Source organism: Dama dama, chromosome 3 (genome assembly GCF_033118175.1).
Source record: "Dama dama isolate Ldn47 chromosome 3, ASM3311817v1, whole genome shotgun sequence".
In the NCBI taxonomy this organism is placed as follows: domain Eukaryota; kingdom Metazoa; phylum Chordata; class Mammalia; order Artiodactyla; family Cervidae; genus Dama; species Dama dama.
Window position 1 is genome coordinate 62,525,384 of NC_083683.1, and position 24,435 is coordinate 62,549,818.

A 24,435-nucleotide genomic window follows, 5' to 3' on the forward strand; every position below is an offset into this window, starting at 1 on the left:
ACATCTCGGTTGCTTCCATGTCCTAGCTGTTGTAAATAGTGCTCTGGGTACATGTGTCTTTTTTCAGTTAACCTCAATACTGAATATAGTTCATTCTAATTAGTCACTTTATGTTTTACTGTTTGATGACATAAAATTAATGTCTTGATATAAGACAATGAGTAACAGGAAATCAATAGGTCTAAAAGTTAAAGTCTTTAAAACAGTTCTTAGAATTTAGAGCATTCTTGGTGGTAAACTCTTCTCCTTCATTAACTGGTAGTTGGTACTCACAATTCCAAAGCTGTAGACGTCTGTTTTGATGGAAAGTTTGCCTTGTCTGATATACTCTTCCGGCATGTACCACACATGCTTACTGCTGCTGCTGGTCATGCTTACGGCAGAGCTTTGAGGTTCTAGGTGAGGTCGGAAGTGGGCCATGGCAAAATCAGTTAGTTTGGGTTGAAACTGATCGTCCAGAAGTATGTTTGCACTGAAATTGTGATCACGGGCAAACAAAACAAAAACATCATAAAGGTATTCTGGCGGAAAACAACAGGACAAGCTCGCTTTCATATTTGGTCAATTCCAAATAAAGTCATACATTATTTTCCATGAATTTTTTAGAGGAGATTTTCTCTTTTTTTCTCAAAGTATAAATCCAAGCATTATATAAAACCTAAAACAAAACCCTGACCTTGGAACGGCAGGCATTTCAGATTTACAGGTCTATATATGGAGTTGGTGGGTGAAGCTGATGCTTCGTCAATAGGAGAAACTAAAGTTAACCAAAGCAGCTTTCCTTGTGTTCTACTTACATGTAATAAGGACATTAAATGAGTTTTGATCAGAGAGTAATTAAGTATCTGACATGCAGAGGGCTGTGCTGTGGAATGCTTGGCTTAGAACCACTAAGCCAATACATTACAGCCAGATCCTACCTTTGCTCTAGCTCTAGATTAAAACAGACATGTAGTTCTTAATGACTTCTTGCCCAGATGTACACTTCACTTATTCAGATCAAAGCTGGGGCTTCTGGAGATGCCCTGATCACTGGGTACCTAATGCAGGAGTCTGCCACATGTGCCAGGAGGTGAGGTGGGCAGATAGGTTCATTAACTCTCATTATCAGGACCCAAGCGTCTACTCCTCCAGCTTCTGCCACGCTGAGAGTCTGGCTCTCTTCTGAATCCCCTGCCCTACCACTGCTCCCCACTTTATTTCAGCAACAAGAGGAGGAATGCAAAGATCTGAGTGCCAGATTTTCAGTGTCAAGCGTCTCATCCTCCCTTCTTCTTCCAACCCAGCTTTAAAGAACCTAAACTTAACTTAAACCATAACTTAAAAGAGAATGCAAAAAGCTGAATTTGTGAAACACTTAAAATCCCTAAAGAACAGGTCTTTCCCAAGAACAAAAGGGGAAAAAAAGCAGCAACAACACTCATAATCTAACCCATTTATTTGATCCTTAGAAAAACTGGGGAAGTTTGCAGCGACTGGTGACTTATACTTCCGTAAGAGTTAGGCAGAGGGAAGCTGAGTAACCACAGCACGTTACACGATAAAACCCACAGATGACTCTGGGTCAGTGAAAGGCCATCAATAAGAATGCGAAATTGTTCCAGGGCACTGCATTCGCACTTTGAATAATGGTATTTGGTGAAAAGACAAGTTGTTTACCAGCAGACTTTAGTGTATAACATAAATTTTAAGTTCAGTGATTTACTCTGTTCTAAATAAAGGTTAATGGCAGCTGAGGAAGAAGGATGTTCTGTTTCAGGAAAGTGGGAATTCCAAAAGGCCCTTCAACAATCAATTCTACTCAAACTCTTTCTCCTGCTTCAACCTCAAATAGAATGTTCAGACATAAAGTGCCTTCAGCTACCTTGCAGGTCAACTGAATACATTCATTCTATGCCAGTAAAAACAGACTAACTAAATAAAGACAACATAAAGTAACTAAAATCTTGTAACAATATAATGCAACAAACAGGTGCTGTGCAGGCCATGCTTAATCACTCAGTCATGTCCAACTCTTTGTGACCCCATGGACTGTAGCCCGTCAGGCTCCTCTGTCCATGGGGATTCCCCAGGCGAGAATACTGAAGCGGGTTGTCATGCCCTCCTCCAGGGTATCTTCCCAACCCAGGGATCGAACCCAGATCTCCTGCATTGCCGGCGGCTTCTTTATCATCTGAGCTACCAGGGAACAGGTAAGAAACACCCAATGGCCCACACCTTTGATTTAGTGTTTCTACAACCTATTTCTTCTAGTCTTTCCCACAAGCTACTTTCAGTAGCAGAGAGACCATCAGCTCTCTAGATAACACTTCTGGCAGAAGGACTAGTCATGGTTCACAGTAAGGTGATGGGAAAAGTCTCACACAAAGTAGTGAGTTTGTATTCTGAATCTGGGAATGTTAGTTCATCTCTCTATGGCTAGGGGTCTCTAGGACAATTCTTTCTGGGTACTTAAGCCCTTCCAAAGTTACAAGACTTGCTTTCTTTGCTTACATTTGTCTCCTAATTTAAAGTTGAAGTTCTTGAGCCTTAAATATAAAGCAAGATGATACACCCAGATTATAATGCAGGATCTGAATCTAAGTGTAAATTTTATGTTTGACATGTAAGTGCATGATTGGTTTTTAAGGATGTATATTTTTAATTTTAGGAAGAGTTATTGGTGCTCAGTAGCCCAGTCCCTGAGTACTTTGCAATACTCTGGAAAAGTCCAGACTTCACTTAATTGGGTTCAGAGATAAAGAGCACCTCACTGGGTTCTAAATGACTGCCTGAGGCAACAGGACAGCTTGCCGTCTGTTTCACTGCTGTTTGAAGCAGTAAGACACCCCTCACCAGATATCTTGCCTTCCCTCACCAGATGTAGCAAGACACAGTTTCTGTAGAAACCTGCAGATCACTGGGAAAAATCATACACATCCTTCCCCCGCCAACATCAGCGTGCAGTATATCCAGCATAAACGACACAGAACTGAAACCCTGACTCCCCTTTTGGCGTAAACAGCCTTCTCGATCTTTCTCATTGACCTAGGCAGCACTTGGTATTATGGCTTGTTTTTGCTTTATTGGTACCTTATGAGTCCTAGGCTCTCTTGAGTAAAGGCTTAGTCAAGAAGGGGTAAACCTCCTTTCAATGTGAAATTTCATCTCTCTGATCAAACTAGCGCAACTTTTCTAAGCCTCGATTTCCTTGCAGGTAAAAAGATCTGATAACGCAGACCTCACAGGGTTGTTGTGAAGGTTAAGTGAGGAAACCTAAGCAGAGTGCCTGACGCACGGGGAGAGCCTTGAAATTTGCTCTGAAGGATATAAGCTGCCCATTGTCCATCATATACTGGTCACTTTACCTGAAAACCCCACTGGACCTGGCTGGGTAACTCGAGAAGTTTAAGGACACCAATTTGATGTAACAAAGGTACAGGGGTTGCAGGATAAGCCTGGAGATCTGAACATCCTTGGGTTAATCAGTTTCAAGGCATCAGCTATATTTCAAAATAGTTCTAGAGAAGTGTTGGAAGAACCTGACTAAACTAATATTCTCAGATATTTTAAGACCATGGGGATAAACACGTATATATTGTTTGGTGTGTATGTGTACAGGCGTGTATGTGTCCATGTATATAAGTGTACACTGGAGCTTAGAGACAGTGGTGGTAAATAAAATTCCTAGGGGAAGTTTTAATTTATATAACATCTGTTTCAGCATCCCTTAGAAAAAAAATGAACATATATGGATATTTTAGAAGAAGGCAGGCACTAGCAGGAAAATAGAAAAATATCTAAGGAAAAGAATTACTATATCTAAAATGTTTTTGAAAAACAAAAGTAGTTTTCTTGGGGGGTAGGGGAAAATGGAGAGGGAGGAGACTGATGGTTAATTAAACCACCAGTCAAACAAATATTTGCATTCCCTGCAGGCTTTCTATCCCTGCTAAACCCTGAGCTGGAGCCCAGCAGCCTCACCACACACATCAGGTCTTGGGAGTGAAGGCAGGAGTTTGGGTCCTCCAGCGAGGGTGACAAGGTCACAGGAAGAGCCCCTCTGCGGTCCCCCATCCCCTTCCCAACCACTCGGTCTTTCTAGCCCCTCACAAAGGAAATTCTCCTTGCACTTACTACGCCCATACATCTCTGATCAATTTCCATTTTTTTTTTTTTTACAAAATTCATTTTTTAAGCAAATGGCCACTTCCTTCCTTTTTTTCTGAGACCACCTCCCTAGTAAGAGAGTTTGTTTCACTTGGCAGGAGACCCACGGCCATAGCAGAAGACAAAATGATCTTGTAGGAAACATTAGAAATGTTCCCCAAGATTATCTCCTCGCTTTGGCAACGTGAACAAGAATGAATGTCTGGGATGAAAAATGCCAGGGATAAAACGCATTTCAATTTAAAATCGTTCATAAATGTGAAAACAATTAAGCTTGCTGAGGGATACGATGGAAATAACAAGAAGGTTTACTGCTTTCAGATGCTTTTATGTGATCCCGTAATTCAAAAACATCTTTGTTTCCCCCAATAAAAATGTGAGCGTCTTTTGCCAAGAATAAAGACTTCAAGATTCTTTTCTTTAAATCCTTTTCCTCCTCAAATTCCACCATCTGGAAATGAATTTTGTTTTTATAACATGCTTTTTGAAGAGTTCGAATTACTAAGACATTTTTGGGCTAACTAAACCAGCAGACTTCTTGAAAATAGCTTTGAAATGTGGGTTTGGCTTCCTCCTTGTGTGTTCTGCGGCTGTGTCCCTGATAGTGTCTTCCTTCGAAGACTATTTACTCTCTGCTTGCACAAGGCAAACATTCCAAATGCAGACCACCAGGCCTTACCTCCCCAGCCCCCACAAAGACTGCTGCCTGCAGCAGTTCTCACTAGAAGCCCAACGTCCTCGTTTCCAAATTTGCACATACTAATTACGTTCTCCTCTTCTGCCCCATTTCCCTGTCTCTGCTGTTGAAACCAACATGCTCCCAGGAGTCTTGGCTTAATGACCTAACATGAGCATGCTGTTCCACTCACACAAGCATGGAACCCCATCTCCTCTCCTCCATCTATCGGCATGTGACCGAGGCAGGTTACTAACCTCTGTAAATCTCAGCTTTCTCCTCTGTCAAACCAACGATAACACCAGTGATGTGTAAACTCCGTCCTCTGGCTTTCACTGAGTTCCCTAAAGCGTCTCTGCAGCCTATCAGTCACAAGGAATGCACGAACACTTATCGATGCAGTCAGGACATGTGTCTGCTTGCTAAGTTGCTTCAGTCGAGTCTGACTCTGTGCGACCCTATGGACTGTCATCCCCCAGGCTCCTGTCCGTGGGGATTCTCCAGGCAAGAGTACTTGAATGGGTTGCCATGCCCTTCTCCAGGGGATATTCCCAACCCAGGGATCGAACCCAGTTCTCCTGCATTGCTGCATTTACCGACTCAGTCACCAGCAGGGAAGTCCAAGAATACGGGGGTGGGTAGGCTATCCCTTCTCCAGGGGAACTTCCCAAACCAGGAATTGAACCAGGGTCTCCTGCACTGATAGGCAGGTCCTTGACCACTAGCACCACCTTGGAAGCCCCAAAGAGACTGTGGTTACTGCTGTAAGGGGGGGCTTTCCTTGTGTTCCCCTTACCTGGAAAGTACTCCCCTCCCACTTACTGTTATCCAATTCCTCTATGCAGCTTGATTAATTCCCTCCAGGAAGTTTTCACTAATCTGAATTCCAGTGGCCTTCTTTTCTCCAAGTTCCTACGGTACAGCCTGTACTCCTTCACGTGGCACTCCCAGAGAGGCCAGCTTCTGTTTGCATAAGCATAATGCTGAATCTATAGAAGATACTAAATAAACATCTGATGATATAACCAGTTTGTAAATGAAGAGAATCTGAAACCACACATAGCCTTGGACCATTCGGCATACAGCAAATACGTGGCCCAAATGCTGCCAAGACATTCTCCCATATTCTTGGCAGACATCACTAGTTGACTTCAGAAAGTACCCACCCCAGATTCCCTTTCAACTCTGCCCATGGGAACTCATTACCAACCAATCCAAGATGGAATGTGAGATGAAACTGATTTGTCATCGCTTCTATAAGCACAATTGCTTTTTTTTTAGATGAGGCAAATGAGGCCCAGCTGGTTGAAATCACTCATTCTACACAAAATAGCTTATGCTAAAGCCTAGCACTCCTATATCTCTCTTCAGCGCACTTCCAACTTGCAGTTAACCGAAAGAAACATCTTTTTATTCAGCTACTCATAAAAGATTAAGAAACTGTTGATTACAAGGCAGAAACGAAGTAAATTTTCTCTCTTCTTCCCTTTAGTTGTAGGTAGGTAATTCTAGTGCCAAAACAATGGCAAATGGGTTGAGTCACTGGAAGACAGATTTTAGCTCAATACAGAGAAGTTCTAACAATCAGAGGTGCACCCAAATAGAGCTCTAACAAGGCGCTGTGCTGGGGTCCAAGGACAGGTCAGATGAGATACCTGAGTCTCCGTTAGCTGAGAGGAACTATACTTACTGCCAACTCCTGGGCTGTGCTTTACAGAAACAAGCTCATTTCATCCTCACAACCTAGGAATAAGAACAGAGGTTCCAGTTCCAGATAAGGAGACTACCCCAAGGAACTGAGTGATTTACCCAAGATCACACTGCTGGAAAGTGGTAGAGCTGGCCTTTGTTCTCAGATCTGGGAGAACCCGAAGGCCACACCCTCAACCAGTGAAAAGAGACGGGAGCAGCAGTGAGGTCACTGGGATGGCTGCTGGAAAGAGGGCAGGACAGGGGAAAGACTGGGGGCATTTCTGGAGAACGGGCATGTTAGGACTTTGCCTGACCTGCTCCAGGATGAGCAGGTGTCAGAAGGTGCCTCCTGAAACCTGTCTGAGCTCATCCTCGCTCCAAGTTGGCCTGGGTAAGTAAGGCTTGGTCAAGATTTACAAAAACACGGGGTCACGTCCTTCTCCTGCCATAACCCCTAGCTTTGTGAGTCTTAGAGCATGGTATGAAAACAAGCAGGTGTAATTGCACAGAATTTGAAATCAAGAAGAGATCCAACTTGAGGTGATCTCGGCTGGCTCTGATGCACAAGTGAGGAAACCGTGGTCTAAGAGAGAGAGGCAGGACTTGGGCGGGAACACAGATTTCTGGTGCTCTTCCCAGGTCATCCCCAGTGATGGCATTTCATTTTGCTCAGACAAAAGGTGCTGCTCACACTTTGGGCACCAGGCTGCTGAAGGATGATCTTCCTTACAATCTTCGTTTTTCAAACTATTTTTAAAACCACCAAGGCATGAGATTATCAAGCTTCTCTGCAGACAGAGTGACTAAAATGAAACTTTGGGATATTATCCACTAACTAAAGACTCCATGAAATGTCTGATTCCCTGGTTTGAGATAGAAAGGTCTGATGCTAAGTTATTTTTTTCCCTAATAAATTTTATTCTTATTATAAAAGAATATGTAATCCTTAAATAAGAATTTAACATCAAGTAGAAGTTAAAAAAAAAAATAAGCCATTAAATGAAAAGCCACGGTCTCTCCATCTAATGAAAGTTTTATTTATATTTTGGTCTGTTTCACTTTTAATCTTTTAATTCCTGAATTTGTAATTTTACAAAGTTATAATTGTATATTGTTTACTATTTCAATGTGTCTTTTTTTTTACTTACTGTCACTTTATGTATACTGTGTTACTTCATAGGATTAAAAGCAATGTTTGAAATGTCAAATGATGTATGGTAACTCTTTTGTGACTCATTGGTCTGAGGCCCAAATACAGAAAAGAAAACAAAGGTAACAATATTTTCCATGTCTCACTTCAACAAAAACAGAGCCCAGACTTACCCACAGAAAGGGTCACTGTTTAACACAGTTCGAGATGTCCTTTTTTGAGCCAGTTATCAGGCTGTACAATAAAATGACATCTCTCCTAGAAGCTGCCTTTCCTGGCAAAGAATGAGAAAATGAATATGATGAAGTCAGAAGAGCAGGGATTTCAGACCTTCCTGAAAGCACATGGCTATACACAGAGGGACAAAGAATCAGGGAGGCCCAAGGTTCGAGCCAAGTGAAGGATTCATTTAAGAGATTCAGGAGGGTCATCCAGCTCCGCCAATTCACGTTTGGCCAAGACTGCTGGGAACTGAATGCATTACCATCTGACAGATGTTCAGTGCCCTGAATGAAATGAGTTGGTCTCATTCCAGTTTCTAAAGAACAGGTGTGCACATCACCAAAGAAAAGACGAAACGTCAACTGTTATAGTTGGCACTCGTTAACATCTTCCCTGGCAGGCTCGGCAGAAAGGCCAAGAGTTCAGAGGCTGTGGAGGGGGCTGACTGGCCCTGGAACAGAGACGGACCCACTGACGAGCCCTTGTGAAACCACAGTTCTCACATCAGTGCCCATAGCCTCCGCACTCCACACCCTGACACATGCCTGGGTGGGTGTAATCTAGAGATGGTTATGTTTGAGTCCCCGAACCCTTTGGAAAACCCAATCAGCAGCAGCCCCTTTACCAAAAATTAAATAAAATACACTGCTAACTGCATTTCCAGTTCAAATCCTGCCCCGTCCATGAAATTCTCCCTTTCTCTGAACAGATCTCTTTTGGTACTTGTATCTATGTTACCTGGTAGGCACCCTGTCTAACAGTGTTATTTAAGTGGTACTATAGCTTGGCACGGCTTCCTTGGTGGCTCGGTGGCAAAGTATCTTCCAGCAATGCAGGAGACGTGGGTTCGGTCTCTGGGTGGGGAAGAGGCCCTGGAGGAGGGCATGGCAACTCATTCCAGTATTCTTGCAGGGAAAAATCCCATGGACAGAAGAGCTGGGAGGTTTACTGTCCATGGGGTCATAAAGAGTCAGACATGACTGAAATGATTGAGCGTGCACACACACACACACACACACAAACACACACACACACACACACACAGCTTGGCACATCTAGACAAATATCTGAGATACTGTTCTGGAAGAAATAGCCTCCTTTTAAACTGTGATACCACCTAAGAAACTCCAGAAACTTTCTGTTCCCATTTAGACCCCAGAAAGAAGAAGCCTCAGAGTCCATTTTAAGAGCCTAGCTTATCAAACCCAGGTTGTCCACCTAGTAAGTGTTCAAAGTATCATCCAACCCTCATCCCATCACTTCCTTATTTTTATCTACTCTTCTCTCCTTATTCGCCAACCTCTTCCTCTTTTCTCCAACCAACCCTTCTTGCTTTCATTATACACCCTGCAATTCTTCACTCTGTTCCCCTGAACAAATTACTGCCTTCCACCAGGAATATTCTCATCCCTTCTTTCAACCAGCCCACTGTCATAACCCATCTCCTCAAAGAGCTGGCTTAGAACTATCTAATTAGCATTAGCCTTCTCAGACCAAACACACATTGGGCATATTTAGTGTCATATCATGTATTATATTCTCTGTGTTCTTATTATCTTATCTGGTCACCAGATTGAAGCTTCCAGTTCAAGACTATGATTATCAATGTTTGCCCCCACTGTGGTATAAGTCAATGCTTTGCACATGGCAGATGTTCCATAAATATTTGTGAACTAAAAGGAAGGTGATTTTCAAAATGTTCAATAAACACATCCTAATACAGAAATGACTTTTATTAAAATAGAGTTAGTTTGTGGGTCCACTTTTCAAATACAATAAATTGATGATAGAAGTAAGTGCTATGGGCTGAATGCTTGTTGTTGTTCAGTCGCCAAGTCATGTCCAACTCTTTGCAACCGCATGACAGGCCTTCCTGTCCCTCACCAGCAACTGGAGTTTGCCCAAGTTCATGTGCATTGAATCGGTGATGCCATCCAACCATTTCATCCTCTGTTGCCCTCTTCTTCTGCCTTCAATCTTCCCCAGCATCAGGGTCTTTTCTAATGAGTCGGCTCTTTGCATCAGGTGGTCAAAGCACTGAAGCATTAGCTTCAGCATCAGTCCCTCCAATGAATATTCAGGGTCAGTGTCCTTTAGGATTGACTAGTTTGATCTCCTTGCAGTCCAAGGGACTCTCAAGAATCTTCTCCAACACCACAGTTCAAAAGCATCAATTCTTCAGTGCTCAGCCTTCTTTATGGTCAAACTCTCACATTCATACGTGACTACTGGAAATAGCACAGCTTTGACTATATGGACTTTCGTCGGCAAAGTGATGTCTTTGCTTTTCATTACACTGTCTAAGTTTGTCATAGCTCTCCTTCCAAGAAGCAAGCATCTTTTAATTTCATGACTGCAGCCACCATCTGCAGTGATTTTGGACCCCAAGAAAATAAAATCTCTCACTGTTTCCATTGTTTCCCCATCTATTTGCTGTGAAGTGATGAGACCGGATGGCATGATCTTAGTTTTTTTAATGTTGAGTTTTAAGCCAGCTTTTTCACCCTCCTCTTTCACCCTCATCAAGAGGCTTTTTAGTTCCTCTTTGCTTTCTGCCATTAGAGTGGTATCATCTGCATATCCCAGGTTGTTGATGTTTCTCCCGGCAATCTTGATTCCAGCTTGTGTCCCCCTAAATTCATATATTGAAATCTTAACCCCCATTGTGATGGGGTTAGGATGTTGGGCCTTTGGAAGGTGATGAGGTCATAAGGACTCCCCTCATGGATGGGATTAGTGCTCTCATAAAAGAGACTCCAGAGTGACCCCTCACACCTTCCACCAGAGAAAAGACAGCCACCTCTGAACCAGAAAGGGAGCTTGCCTGGGACAGAGAATTGGCCAGTGCCATGGTCTTGGACTTCCCCGCCTCTGGAATTGTGAGAAATAAACACGTAACACTTATAAGCCACTCAGTTTATAGTATTTCTGTCAGAGCAGTCCAAATGGACTAAGACAGTAAGTAAACGAGTGCTAAGTAAAAAAGCTCGCTGGCCGTCACGTCTCGGCCTCTGCTCCTCCTCCCACTTCCAGACTACGGTGACGGGAGCCCGCCAGCACTGAGCGAGTGCATCCGCTTTGCTAAGTGCCAGGTGCACTTTATGCCATTTAACCTGAAGAGGTAGAAGCTGCTGGGCTCAGTCATGTTTGGCTCTTTGCAACCCTCTGGACTGTAGCCCACCAGGCTCCTCTGTCCATAGAATTCTCCTGGCAAGAATACTGGAGTGAGTTGCCATGCCCACCTCCAGGGGATCTTCCCAACACAGGGATCGAACCTGGATCTCTTACGTCTCCTGCATTGAAGGAGGATTCTTTACCACTGAGCTAGCAGGGAAGCCCAAGAAAAGAGATCGCCCAATGTGGGGCTCGAACCCACAACCCTGAGATTAAGAGTCTCATGTTTACCGACTGAGTCAGCCAGGCTCTTTTATTAGCATTTGCTGAGGAAACAAGCTGAGGCTTAAAAGAGGCAAGCAATTGGCTCAGAATCACATTTAAGTGAAAAGTCGGCTTCTTAAAGCAGATCTGTCTGATTTAAACAATTGTGGATACTGAACTAAGAGGAAAGGATAGGAAGAAGTGGGAGGAAAATACATGCAAAAGAAAATCATTTAGAGATGTTTTGCAGAATGCCATCCAGCCAGCTCTTCTGAACTGTAGTGGCTACAGGGCCATGGGCCCAACCCTCCCTTAGGATCCAGGAAGGCACACACTCCCCATGAGGGATGGGTGGCTGCTGATGGCTCCCAGCTAAGCCCCAACCTGGGAACCACCAGTGGCAGAAGGGAGTTGCCTCACGCCCCGTACAGCCCCACTCATGACTGGTAGGGTACAGGGGTGCAAAAATCCAGTGCCTTGCCTCATCTGGGGACAGCTTTGAAGGGCCACCCCAGATTCAGCAGTCCCCATGGCATCGGCCAAGGCCTCTGGTGGTGGTGGTAGTTTAGTCACTCAGTCGTGTCTGACTTTTGCCACCCCATGGACTGTAGCCCGCCAGGCTCCTCTATCCATGGGATTTCCCAGGCGAAAATACTGAAGTGGTCTGCCATGGCCTCCGCCAGAGGACCTTCTTGGCCTCTTCTATAAATATAATACCCCAGCTCAGCATTTCCAACTCTCCGACTCTGTCTTCCTCTCTTACTTTTGTTATTCCTCAGAGCACTCAAAAAATTCCCCTGCAGGCACATCTCTGCCACTGCACCTGTTTCCTCGGAATTGCCTGAAGACACTAGCCAATCCTGAGAAAGCAGCAGTCTGGGTCACAGTCTGTGCTTAGACCTAAGAGCGGGAGAAGGATGCCGGAAGAGTGCATGCACATTTCCCCGTCCAGTGTCCCCAGGGAAGCCCTGTGACTCAGACAGAGCCTGAATCTGTGTCCTTCACCCTAATGTTCCCTTGGGCTCCGATCAGTGGACTTCCCTATCCCCTTCTCCTATCAAGCACCAAAGGAAGAAATTAAAACAAAAGAAGAAATTCCACTTATTTATTTATCTACCCAGTAAGAAGGACAGAGAAGCCTGGCATGCTGCAGTCCATGGGGTCACAAAGAGCTGGGCATGACTTAGTGATTGAACAACAACTCAGTTTGAACATATATTTGAGCACCTATAATGCTGAGCGGGCTACGAGCTGGGTAGAAGAGGGATTATTTTAGGTTGCGGGCGGTCACCTTAGCCCTCCGGAACCAACCTCAGTGGTTGATTCCACTGACCTCTGAGACTTTCACCATCCATCTGTGTCCCAGGTCCCCTGAGGCTGCACCAATTTTATGCTGATTCTATAAGGTCACTGGCAGTTGATGAATTGCCACACTGCAGCAGGAGAAAGTGGGGCTTCCCTTGTGGCTCAGATGATAAAGAATCTGCCTGCAATGTGGGAGACCGAGGTCCAGTCCCTGGGCCAGGAAGATCCCCTGGGGAAGGGCATGGCTACCCACTCCAGTATTCTTGCCTGGAAAATCCCATGGACAGAGAAGCCTGCCAGGCTACAGTCCATGGGTTCACAAAGAGTGGGACGTGACTGAGTGACTAATAGTTTCACTTTCCCAACAGGAGAAGCTACCGAGTGGCTATGTCCCCATTGCTGCCGCTCCCCCAGGATGAAGGAAAATCCAGAGGCTTTTTATATGAAGTTCACTTCTCCAGAAAAACAAAGAAGTAAGCAATCAGTTCCTCTTCTGCTCAACTGGAAAAGCACACTAAAAGATTTTTCAAAGACACTAGATGATGGCTCAGAAGAGGCAGCACCTTTTAAATCCAGTCTACCCTGCTACTCAGCAAAGGTATATCTATTTTGGGACAAGTCCATCATGAAGGGCACACAGGAAAAATTCACAGTGGGTGGAGGTTTGGAGGGCATCTACTCTCTGTCTGAAAGATTCATGTCGGCTGAAGAGGGAAAAAGATGGAAGATGTTTCTCATCTTCTCATGGATCAGGAAGGAACACTGGGAGGGCTGCTCGGCTTGTCACGGGGAATATGTGCAGGTAGGAGGCAGCAGGCTCAGTGGCAACGCAAGACGCTGGAGACTCAAGGACAAAGAACTTAAATTGCCGACCACTACCGTTAATCTTGTGAAGAATCCCTGTATAAGCCACTTAATCTTTTCTTAGACGTCAGTTTGTTTGTTTTTTAAGTGCAACGAATACAGCAGATTGTTTCACAGTTTTTTATGCAGAATAATTAATAAAACACACAAAACTGTCTATCCTACACTGCTCATCAGTAATTCCTAAAAATAATATAAACTCTTCCATTGGCAATACAAATGTAGCTTTTAAAATTCGATAGACATGTTTTCATTAACAAGCTAAGATTTTAAATACTTTCATGAGGATTCTTAACACATACAGATACATACCAGGGAAACTACAGATAGAAAATAGGGTGAAGTCTGACTTACCAGGGATGGTGAAAGGAGCCTTCAGGTGTAACCTAGAGCTCTAGGATAATTTACCTGGATATACTGCCACAGATGACGGAGCACGGTTCCGTGTTGTGCAAGTACTGGATGGCTTTAGATGTTCCTATTAATACACTGATTCGAATGTGCCAAGAGAGTGGGGCTGTGTTACCCTGAAAAGACAACAGTGGTTGGTTTCATTGTATTTTCTGAGTGAAAACCATGTTTGTATTCATTACCTAGGTGCATGCCAGAACAAACTCTAAAGATAAAGTGGGTGAATCAATATTTTAGTTAACCATAACCTATTTTTAATCCAAGATGGGTTTTCCTCTACTACCCATGCTGGTTCTAGGTCCCTTTATAGGCAATGGAAATACCCAATAATTTTAATGTCATATAAATTGAAATATGGCTAATAAGATAACTATGCTTAAAATTTCATTGTGTAAGATTTTTAGATTATTTGTGGTACAACAGTGTGGGTAATTGAGAATAATCTGTTTTTATTCTCATCGTAACTGCAATTTTACATATTTGGAATATGTTTTTTAACTTATCTTTCAAAAACATCATAAGAGAAACCATGGCATTTATTCAACCTCCTTCTTTTTAAGTGATATAGGTATCACTTTTATGTCTACCCTTCATATTGAATGGTACTTTGCATAAAGTTATGCAAATAAAAATTACCTGAGAAATAATGGTAGTTGACATAAACTCATTTGAGACATGATACCAATGAGGAGTGAGGACCCAGCAACTCTTTTGACCACCATTTTGCACAACACACAACAACTCGGGTATTTATGCAACCTTCTAAGAGTAAGAAATTAACTCATGGAGAAGTCCTCTACATCCTTGGGAAACCCACTGTTGGCATCCCAACATGAACACATGTTGGCCTCCTGGTTCTCTCAGAAGGTTTCAGCAGCTCCCCCAGGGCTTAGAGGGTCAGAATATCAGGCAGAGGAATGGATGTGACTTACTACACACTGTAATCTGTCAAAAAGTGATCCATTTCTCATATATGGATAAACCAGGCAAAACTTCTCACTCTCTGTAAAATACGCAGCCAACTCCAGTATGTTCGGATGACGGAACCTTGAAACAAAAGATTTTTTAGGTCTGTCAAACTGGTTATTCAAATAGGAAATGAACAACACTGTTTGGGGGGCGGTAAGGTGGGCTGTGGAACAGGCATAAAGCAGAATATAAATTTGGCCAAGGGAGAGGGAATTTCACTGGGCACATGACCGTTTTCCTTCCAAACGGGCTTAAAGCATTCTAACAAATGGGCTTCCCAGGTGGTGCTGGTGGCTAAGAACCCACTTGCCAGTACAGGAGACATAGGAGACATGGGTTTGGGAAGAGCCCCTGAAGGCGGGCAGAGCAGCCCACTCCAGTGCTCTTGCCTGGAGAACCCCATGGACAGAGGAGCCTGGTGGGCTACCGTCTGTAGGGTCGCAAAGAGTTGGATACGACTGAAGTGACTTACCACACACACATGCACACATTCTAACAAATACTAGCTGATATCCAAATATGACAGAAATGTTCAGAAATGAGAGTTCTTAACATTTGGGGTGTTGGGAGCTTTATAATATAGAAAACAATATTCAATATTAACTTATTTTTATCAACATGAAACCCAATATAACTTATTTTTTGCATAAATAAACATAATGCAACTGAAATGATCCATTTCATCGCTTTTGGTATACATGTGCAACTAAAATCACCAAAATAGAAGAGTACGGAAGACTGTTTTCATTTATCCATTTACTGAATGCTACTGCGTTAGGGACTAAAGTACTAGGCACCAAGTCACACAATTAAGAGACATCCAACGCTTTCATGAAGTTTGTTTTGTTACTTAAGATCCATGCGACTAGTAAAATCTGATGTTGAAAAACACACCACTGATTTTTTTTTTTTTACACCACTGATTTTTAAATCATAGAATTCTATGTCCGTATCGTATACATTTTTCAGGTTCCTTTTTAAACTATTTCTTGAGGGCATGTATCATCACAGTGAAAACGAATGTAACCCATGTAACAGCTATGAAATATACAGCATGTGAAAGTCACACATACTGTGAACTCAGTTCAACAATTATTTATTGAACACCTTTTATGTCTTAGGCAAGCTTTATTGTTGTTTAGTCGCTAAGTTGTGTCTCTTTCGCGAACCCATGAAGTCCACCAGGCTCCTCAAGGCATGCTTGGGGATATTAAAACAACTAAAGCTATTTTTTCCAAAAAAAAAAAAAAAAATGGTGCTATATATAAAGTCCGATTATTCATTTCTTCAGTTGTAAAGCTTACCTATGAAACGTGTGTATACACACACATCTATATAATACATACATATATATCCTTGGGCTTTCCTGGTGGCTCAGACAATAAAGAAACCCCCTGCAATGCAGGAAACCTGGGTTCGATCCCTGGGTCAGGAAGATCCCCTGAAGGAGGGCATGGCAACCCATTCCAGTATTCTTGCCTGAAGAATTCCATGGACAGAGGAGCCTGACAGGCTACAGTCCATGGGGTCGCAAACAGTTGAACCTGACTGAGCGACTAAGCACATATATATCCCTTCTGAGTCCCTCTGTTTCTACTTCAAGAAAGGGAGTGTGGGTGTATGTATGTGTGTATGTGTGTGTGTGTGTGTGTGTGTGTGTGTGTGTACATAAACACATACACAATCCATTAAGTAGTTCCCTTGATATTATAACAAAAAAACTCATGCTCAGGTCTCAGCTTAGATTTTACTTTTTCCAAGATGTCTACTCTGCCACCCACCCCACCCCCAAGTTAGCATTTCCTCCTCCCTCAGCACTCTGGGTGTGTGTGAGCACGCTCGGTCACGTCGACTCTTTTGTGACCCCACGGACTGTAGCCCACTAGGCTCCTCTGTCCATGGGATTTCCCAGGCAAGAATACTGGAGTAGGTTGCCACTTCCTTCTCCAGGGGATTTTCCCAACCCCAGGGATTGAATCCATGTCTCCTGCATTGCAGGCGGATCCTTTACCACTGAAGGATCCTTTCCCACCAGGGAAGTCCTCAGCCCTCTGTACCTGCTTATTATTTAACTCACTGAAATTATCTGTTGTTTGTGCACTTCACTCCTAATTCCACTCCAGACAGTATGTTCTAACGCCTCTGACTTATTTACCAGTAAAAGTCTAAGAAGAGAAAGGGTGAGTATGATTTAGGAAATAAGTTGGATCTTGCAAAAAAAAAAAAAATAAGTAGCATCTACCTCAGTTTCCTCATCTACAAAATGAGGATAATAACACGACTCACCTCAGGCCTGTTGTGCGGATTAAAGAATGAATACACATGAAGCACTTGGGATAGGGTTAAAACTAAAGAAATATTAGCAACATAAATGATAATGATGGCATACCAGAAACATCTAATGCCATAATGTTGTTAGTTCTCTCTCAAGTTAATACAGAAATGCCTCAGCAGAATAAATCCAAATGGATCAGGTATATAAGTGAAAATATAAAGGTACTTGAAAAAATGGCAAAATTATTTTAAAACCTCTCAGTTGGGGAGGTCTTTAAACTATAATATAAAACCTAGAATCCATAAAAGAAAATATAGATTAAATTCAACTACACGAGAACCATCTCCAAATGGCAAAAAACTAGAATAAGCAACGACAAATGAAAATGGGGTAAAAATAACTATTTGTATCTTAAAACATAAAAATAAGGCTAATTTTCTCTAATATATGAAATGCTCTGACAAATATTAAGGAAAAAACCCAACAGTCTAGTTAGTGGGAATGTAAATTGATAACAGTTTCTATGGAGAACAGTATGGAGATTTCTCTAAAAACTAGGAATAAAACTACCATATGACCCAGCAATCCCACTACTGGGCATATACCCTGAGCAAATCCCAATTCTAGAAGATACATGTATTCATTGCAGCACTATTTACAATAGCCAGGACATGGAAGCAATCTAGATGAATGGATAAAGAAGTTGTGGTACATATATACAATGGAATATTACTCAGCCATAAAATGGAATGAACTCGGGTTGGTTGCAGTGAGGTGGATGAACCAACAGCCTGTTATACAGAGTGAATAAGTCAGAAAGAGAAACACAAATATCGTATATTAACACATATATCAAAGTGAAGGGTATCTAGGAAAATGGTACTGATGAACCTATTTGTAGGGCAGTAATAGAGATGCAGACATAGAGAACAGATTTGTGGACACAGTGGGGGAAGGAAGGGATGGGGAAAGCTGAGAGAATAGCATTGAGACAGACGCATTACCATATTAAAATAGACAGCCAGCGGGAATTTGCTGCATGACGCAGGGAGCTCAACCTCCCTCTGGTTACAACTTAGAGGGGTCAGATGGGGTGGGAGGTGGGAGAGAAGTTCAAGAGGGAAGGGACATATGTATACGTATGGCTGAATAATGTTGATGTATGGCAGAAACCAACACAATATTGTAAAGCAATTATCCTCCAATCAAAAACAGATTCAGAGAAGGCAATGGCAACCCACTCCAGTGCTCTTGCCTGGAAAATCCCATGGACAGAGGAGCCTGGTAGGCTGCAGTCCATGGGGTGGCTAAGAGTCGGAAACGACTGAGCGACTTCACTTTCACTTTTCACTTTCATGCACTGGAGAAGGAAATGGCAACCCACTCCAGTCTTGCCTGGAGAATCCGAGAGATGGGGGAGCCTGGTGGGCTGCCGTCTATGGGGTCGCACAGAGTCAGACACAACTGATGCAACTTAGCAGCAGCAGCAAAAACAGATTAAAAAAAAAATCCAACAGTCTAATAAAAAATGGACAAAGGATATTAACAGATATTTCATAGAAAAGGAAATAAATCTCTTTATATGTGAAAAGATTCATTCATCATAGAAAAAGAAATTTAAACTACACTGAAAAACCATGTCCACTTAGCAGATCAGAAAAAACTGAAAGAATAAATGCTATATTGGCAAGAATATAGGGAACCAAGCACTCTTATATATGACTGGTGTTAACTGTAAACTAGTATAGTTTCTACAAAAGGACATTTGGTGGCATGGAACATGACCCTATAAATTTATTTATATGAAGTTTTCTTAGATATACTTCAACACGTACAAAATAACAATATACAAGGTTTTCTCACTGTAGCCTTATTTTAAGTAGAAGATTAGGAAAAATCTAAAAATCCATTGATGGGAAAATGGTTAGTTACACTACAGCACAGGCACACAAAAGTGTAAATGAAAGTTGCTCAGTCATGTCCGACTTTTTGCAACCACATGGACTATATAGTCCATGGAATTCTCCAGGACAGAATACTGGAGTGGGTAGCCTTTTCCTTCTCCAGGGGATCTTCCCAACCCAGGGATCGAACCCAGGTCTCCCGTATTGCAGGCAGATTCTTTAGCAGATGAGCCACAGGGAAGCCCCAAAATACTGGAGTGGGTAGCCTATCCCTTCTCCAGGGAATTTTCCCGACCCAGGAAGTGAACTGGAGTCTCCAGCATTGCAGGCGGATTTTTTTTTTTATCAACTGAGCTATCAGGGAAGCCACATTACACAATGGAATACTAAAATAAGCAACATAAACAATGTGTGCACGCTGCCTCTTGTGTGAGAAGAGGAAAGTAAGAAAACAAAATACATATATGCTTACAAATAAAATATTTCTGGAAAGATATACAGGAAACTGATAAAACTGTTGCCTTTGGGGAAAGTGGCTGGGTGGCTGCATGAGAGTATGGAAGAAGCTCTCTTCTTGGCTTACCCCTCTGCCCTTTTGGAATTCTGGAGTGTCTGAACTTATTATTTATTCATAAACAAAGAAATAAAGCTTAAATATAAAAACTTTCTTATTACAATTTTGGTTTTAGTTTTTTTTTGTTGACTAAATGATATATATATATATATTTTTTTTTTTTATATATTAAGTTTTTATGCTTAGCCTCTAACATTTTGATTTCTTGTCTTGGGTATAAAAGGAAAAGAATTTAGGATAATACCTCCCTCCCCTGAATTCACATATTGGTTTAGAAAACATCTGAAAAGAACATTTTCTATCTGTAAAGGGTGATGACTGAATTCTATAGGGTTAGGGGCCTTCGACGAAGCAGGCAGCACAGCTGCAGATATGAATGTATATGAAAATGAAGTCATTTTAGTTTGTCTCCAAGGACTTTCAGGCTCGTGAATGAATTCCCAGAAAATAATATGCACATCAAAAGCACTTGATTTCTTTGTCTAAACTCTCTTCCAGAAGAGGTTTATATTGATGAAACAGCTTCTTGATTGGAATGTCTCTTAAGAAAGAGGAGCAATGGTAAAATATATACAATTCTAATGTTCTAAGAATCATTTTACATTCAGTCATGTTAGTCACACATGATTTAATCCACTTCCTTGTGACAGTTTCTTGTTAAAATATGCTCAAGTGAATTATGTAAATAGTCTATTTTAAAATGTATTCCAAAGAATATACTAAAGCAGATGTCAAAAATTTACCCAGTGTTCTAACCTCCAACCCGCATTTATTAAATGCCAACCATGCCAAGCTCTGTGCTGTAGAATCAAAGATGAACAGAGATGAAAGCCAGGCACAAGGGGAGAAATTTCAAGCAATATACTCACAGTAGTAAAACTTCAAGCTCAGACAAAAACCTCTTCCATTGCTTCTTACAGTGCATCTTTTCCCCCTAAATACAGAAAAACAAGAAAAAAAAAAAAAAATAAAGAAAGGATCTATTTCTAATTTCATAGACCCCAGGCTCTTAACCTGGGGTCTATGAAATTAGATACTTTTTGGTATAAACACATGTGAATGTTTTTCTGGGGAGAAGATCCTTAGCTTGTATCAGTCTTTCAAAAACCCATTAACGCCAAAACTGATTTAGAACCGCTGCTTCTGAATTAGTTTTTCATGAAATGTATCAGATTGCTACATTTTATATTTAAACCCTTTCACCTTATTTTGTACACATTTACATAAATTTGGAAATATTTTATGTAGTCAAAGAAAAATCTCATGACAGAAACTCCCCACTTGGTCTCAAAGAATCCAGGTTGTGATCCTACTTAGAAGTGATTTCAATAATTTGGCATTCATGACTTGGGTCACTTGGCTGTTGGTTTAAGTTTACCTTTGTATTAATTTTGAAAAAATAGGTCCACTAGGAAAAATTTAACTCTTTACTTCAAAAAAGCTTCAGAAGCTAGCCCAGTGCCTGACATATGGACAAATCAATGAATTCAATAATATTATCTGGAGGACTTCTGTACCTGGCACTGTCTTTGATGGCTTCCTGCATCTTACAGCGTTGCATGTCTCTGAACCTCAAATGCCTAACTTCTCCCATGAAAGGGTTAAAGTGTGTTCCAGTTACCATATGTAAATTGCTAGAAAGGGCAGAGTTTTTAGAGTTCTCTGTCCTTAGGAACAAAGGGAGAGAAAGCCAACAGGATTCCTGGAAGCTATTTTCTAAGTTAACCCAAGAAGTCAGAAACAATAAACTCGGGTAACAAATCATTTTCAAGGACCACATTATGGGAATTTAGATTAAAAAACAACACTGCACTGAGAACCAAGCAGACTGGGTCTCAGGCCTACCTCTAACACTCACTATTTGTGACTTATTGTCACTGAACCTCCCTGGGGTCCGAGTTTTCTCAGCCTGAAAACGTGAAGGGTCAGTTTTTGTGTTCATGCTCCCCTCCCAGTCTTGCGGCTCAAACTGTGTTCTGTGCAGGAGGAACGCCAGCTTCTCTGGGAGCTGGTGGGAAAGGCTAAGTCTCAGGTCGCTACCTGAACCCACTGAATCACAATCTGTCCTGTAAGACCCCAGGTGATGTGGATGAATCTAACACACCGTGTACATTTCCCAGCTTCAGGCCCTCTAAGAAAGGTTACTGAAGTTAAGGTCCCAATTGTTACAAAACTCCATTTCTTGTTAAAAAAAAATAATAATAAAAGGCTCTGTGGCTAAAGCTTCATTACATTATCTCATTTTTTTCCTGATGTGTGTATAGGACGTGGATCAACCTCTAAGGCTTGGGTAACTTTGCTACCTTCTATCTTTTCACTAATAGTGAATTGCAACTAAATTCATAAAGACAGCATATGCGCTTCTTTCAATTCACCTAACAAACATTCATTGAACAACTACTATAGGCCAGGCCCTGTAATAAGGCACTGAGATACAAACATACTTAAGAGCTCTCTAAAGAAAACCATCCAGTCCACTGGGAGAGGCAGATAAAGAAGGTGATACTAAGAGACAGTTATTTTGTTGTGGCTACGTGGAGGGGCTTCCCCGGTGGCTCAATGGTAAAGAATCTGCCTGCAATGCAGGAGTTGCAGGTTTGATCCCTGGGTCAGGAAGATTCCCTGGAGGAGGGCATGGCAACCCACTCCAGCATTCTTGCCTGGAGAATCCCCATGGACAGAGAAGCCTGGCAGGCTACAGTCCATGGGGTCACAAAGAGTCAGATATGACTGAAGTAACTTAGCATACACACAGCTGATATACATACAGCTGATATACATACAGCTGATTCACTTCGTTATATAGCAGAAACTAACATAACATTGTAAAGCAATTATATTCCTTTTAAAAAAAACCACCTTCCTGGTGATTCTAACATTAGACTGGAGAATACAGGCTTCAGCCCTGTCCACTTCAGTTTACACGTCTGAAACACCCTCTGCCAGGTCTTTCCACCTCTAGTTTAATTCCTGCTACCTTTCCTCCAATTCCCTGCCAATTTCCAGTTCATCATCCAACCTGGAATCAAAAGGATATTTCAAGACACAAATCTAGCCCTTTCACTCTCCTACTTAGAAACCACCAGTGGACTTGACCTATCTTTCCAGTATCGTCTGCTGCCACTACATTCACAGTAAACTCTGCCGCGCTAAATTCCGCTGTCCCAGTCTGAAATCTGTGAAAAGACATGCTCTCCCATGCATGACCCCCTAGGTCTTGGCACCTGCTATATCTTCCATCTTCCCTCCCTGCCTGGCAAAAAGTCTCTTTGTCCTTCAAAATCAAGCGGAGAGGTCACTTTCTTTCATCCACTTGTCCATTTGATTTACTGCAGATACATTTATTGAGTAGTTACTCTGTGCTGGGCACTCTTCCGGGTGCTGGCAGCGCTGGCCTCTCCTCTGGCTATCGTCTATGTGCTCCCATGATCTTCAGGGCGAATCTCTGCTAAGGGACTTATCACGCTACAACTTAATCTTTTCTTCACCTGTTTTCCCCACAAGACTGGGAACTCCTAGAGGACACGACTATGCTTGACTCATCCCTGCCCAGTACCCAGCCCTTAAAGGAGTTTAGGAAAAGTTTGCTGGCTGCTGACCAGCAATGAAGACCAGCTCTTTTGGTGTGCATGTGTGAACCTATCTCCTCCTGACTGCCGAGTCAGACCCCCAACACCCTTTCTGCTTTCCTGGCTGTTCTCAGCTGTGTTCCAACCTCCTGCTCTGACGGCTGCCTTGCTGCTCTTGAAGCCTCCTCTTTCCTGCTCTCCTGGACTGTAACTGAAGACAATTTAGTAGCACCAAATACCAGCCTATGGTTTAGTCTGTGAAGCGGCCTGGAGAGGGCCGGAAAAACTGGAGCAGACCGACACAATCTGACCATCTTAAGCAAAGTCCCGATGGCCCTACAAGGTTTCTCAGAAAAGTCTTTCTCAGGCCATACACCTGGGGAGGGAAAGGATTTAACTCCCACATTCCTGCAAGACAGGCATTCATTTCTCAGTCATTTCTCCAGTCACCTGAGGTCATATATCTTATTTCCATTTATGAAATTTTATTCTCAAGTACACCTCCTTTCAATGCTGATGAAAAATGACACATTTTAATATGAAATATGAGCAAATAAATGGAATCGATATCCTGTGATAGTAATTCTTTCCATACCTGTTTAAATAATTTAATGGCATATGTTCGGTTTTGGATTTCCACTCTGTATACCTCAAAAATTTCCCCTTCTCCGATTAAAAAGTCTTTGTGGAAATTTTTGGTTCCTTCTACGATGTTGTGAAAGCTGATGGAGGATTTTAGCAATATTCCTTAGGAAGGAAAGTAGAGAGAAGATAAGTTATCTTTTTGCTTTTTAAGAATCAGCCATCATTATAAAGAAGCAAGACTTCCCTCTTAGAAACAAATCAGAGTCCAGAGAAAAGTCAGTAGAGACAGCCCAGGAGCCAACACCAGCGCCTACCATGAGCTCTCTGCACTCTCACTAGGGCCTGGCTCCCACCATACCACAGAGCAAATTGCTTCTTAGATACTCAAACAATTACACTGCAATTCTATCACCTTTCCAAAGAGATCAGCCAGACAACTTAGTTGGGGTAATTTTCCTAAGGTTATTTCCTTGTCATTAGATCAACAGATTATCGGTGACCCATGATGAACCCCAAACCAGTAAAAAAATATATATATATTGAAGTTGAAATCTTAATATGACTAAATAATATTCGCTAAGCATGACTGGTAGAAATATTTTTCATGAGCCAAATGCAGCTTACTTCCTCAGAGTAAATTGGGAAGATGCCTCAGCTCTATAAGAAAATCATCTCAAGCAGAGAATAGGAGGAAATATTTCAGAGGTAACCA

At 42.2% G+C, this 24,435-nt stretch overlaps 1 protein-coding gene across 1 annotated transcript in view; it reads right to left on the bottom strand.

Annotated features, from left to right (window-relative positions):
- Nucleotides 1-24,435, bottom strand: part of IRAK3 (interleukin 1 receptor associated kinase 3) — a 55,370-nt gene that overhangs the window by 4,681 nt on the left and 26,254 nt on the right. Inside the window, exons 5-9 of the mRNA XM_061130639.1 lie at nt 23,734-23,885; nt 20,439-20,503; nt 14,780-14,894; nt 13,845-13,963; nt 274-472 (exon numbers count right to left, since the gene is read on the bottom strand). Coding sequence (XP_060986622.1) covers nt 274-472; nt 13,845-13,963; nt 14,780-14,894; nt 20,439-20,503; nt 23,734-23,885 — 650 coding nt within the window. The remainder of the gene's footprint in view (nt 1-273; nt 473-13,844; nt 13,964-14,779; nt 14,895-20,438; nt 20,504-23,733; nt 23,886-24,435) is intronic.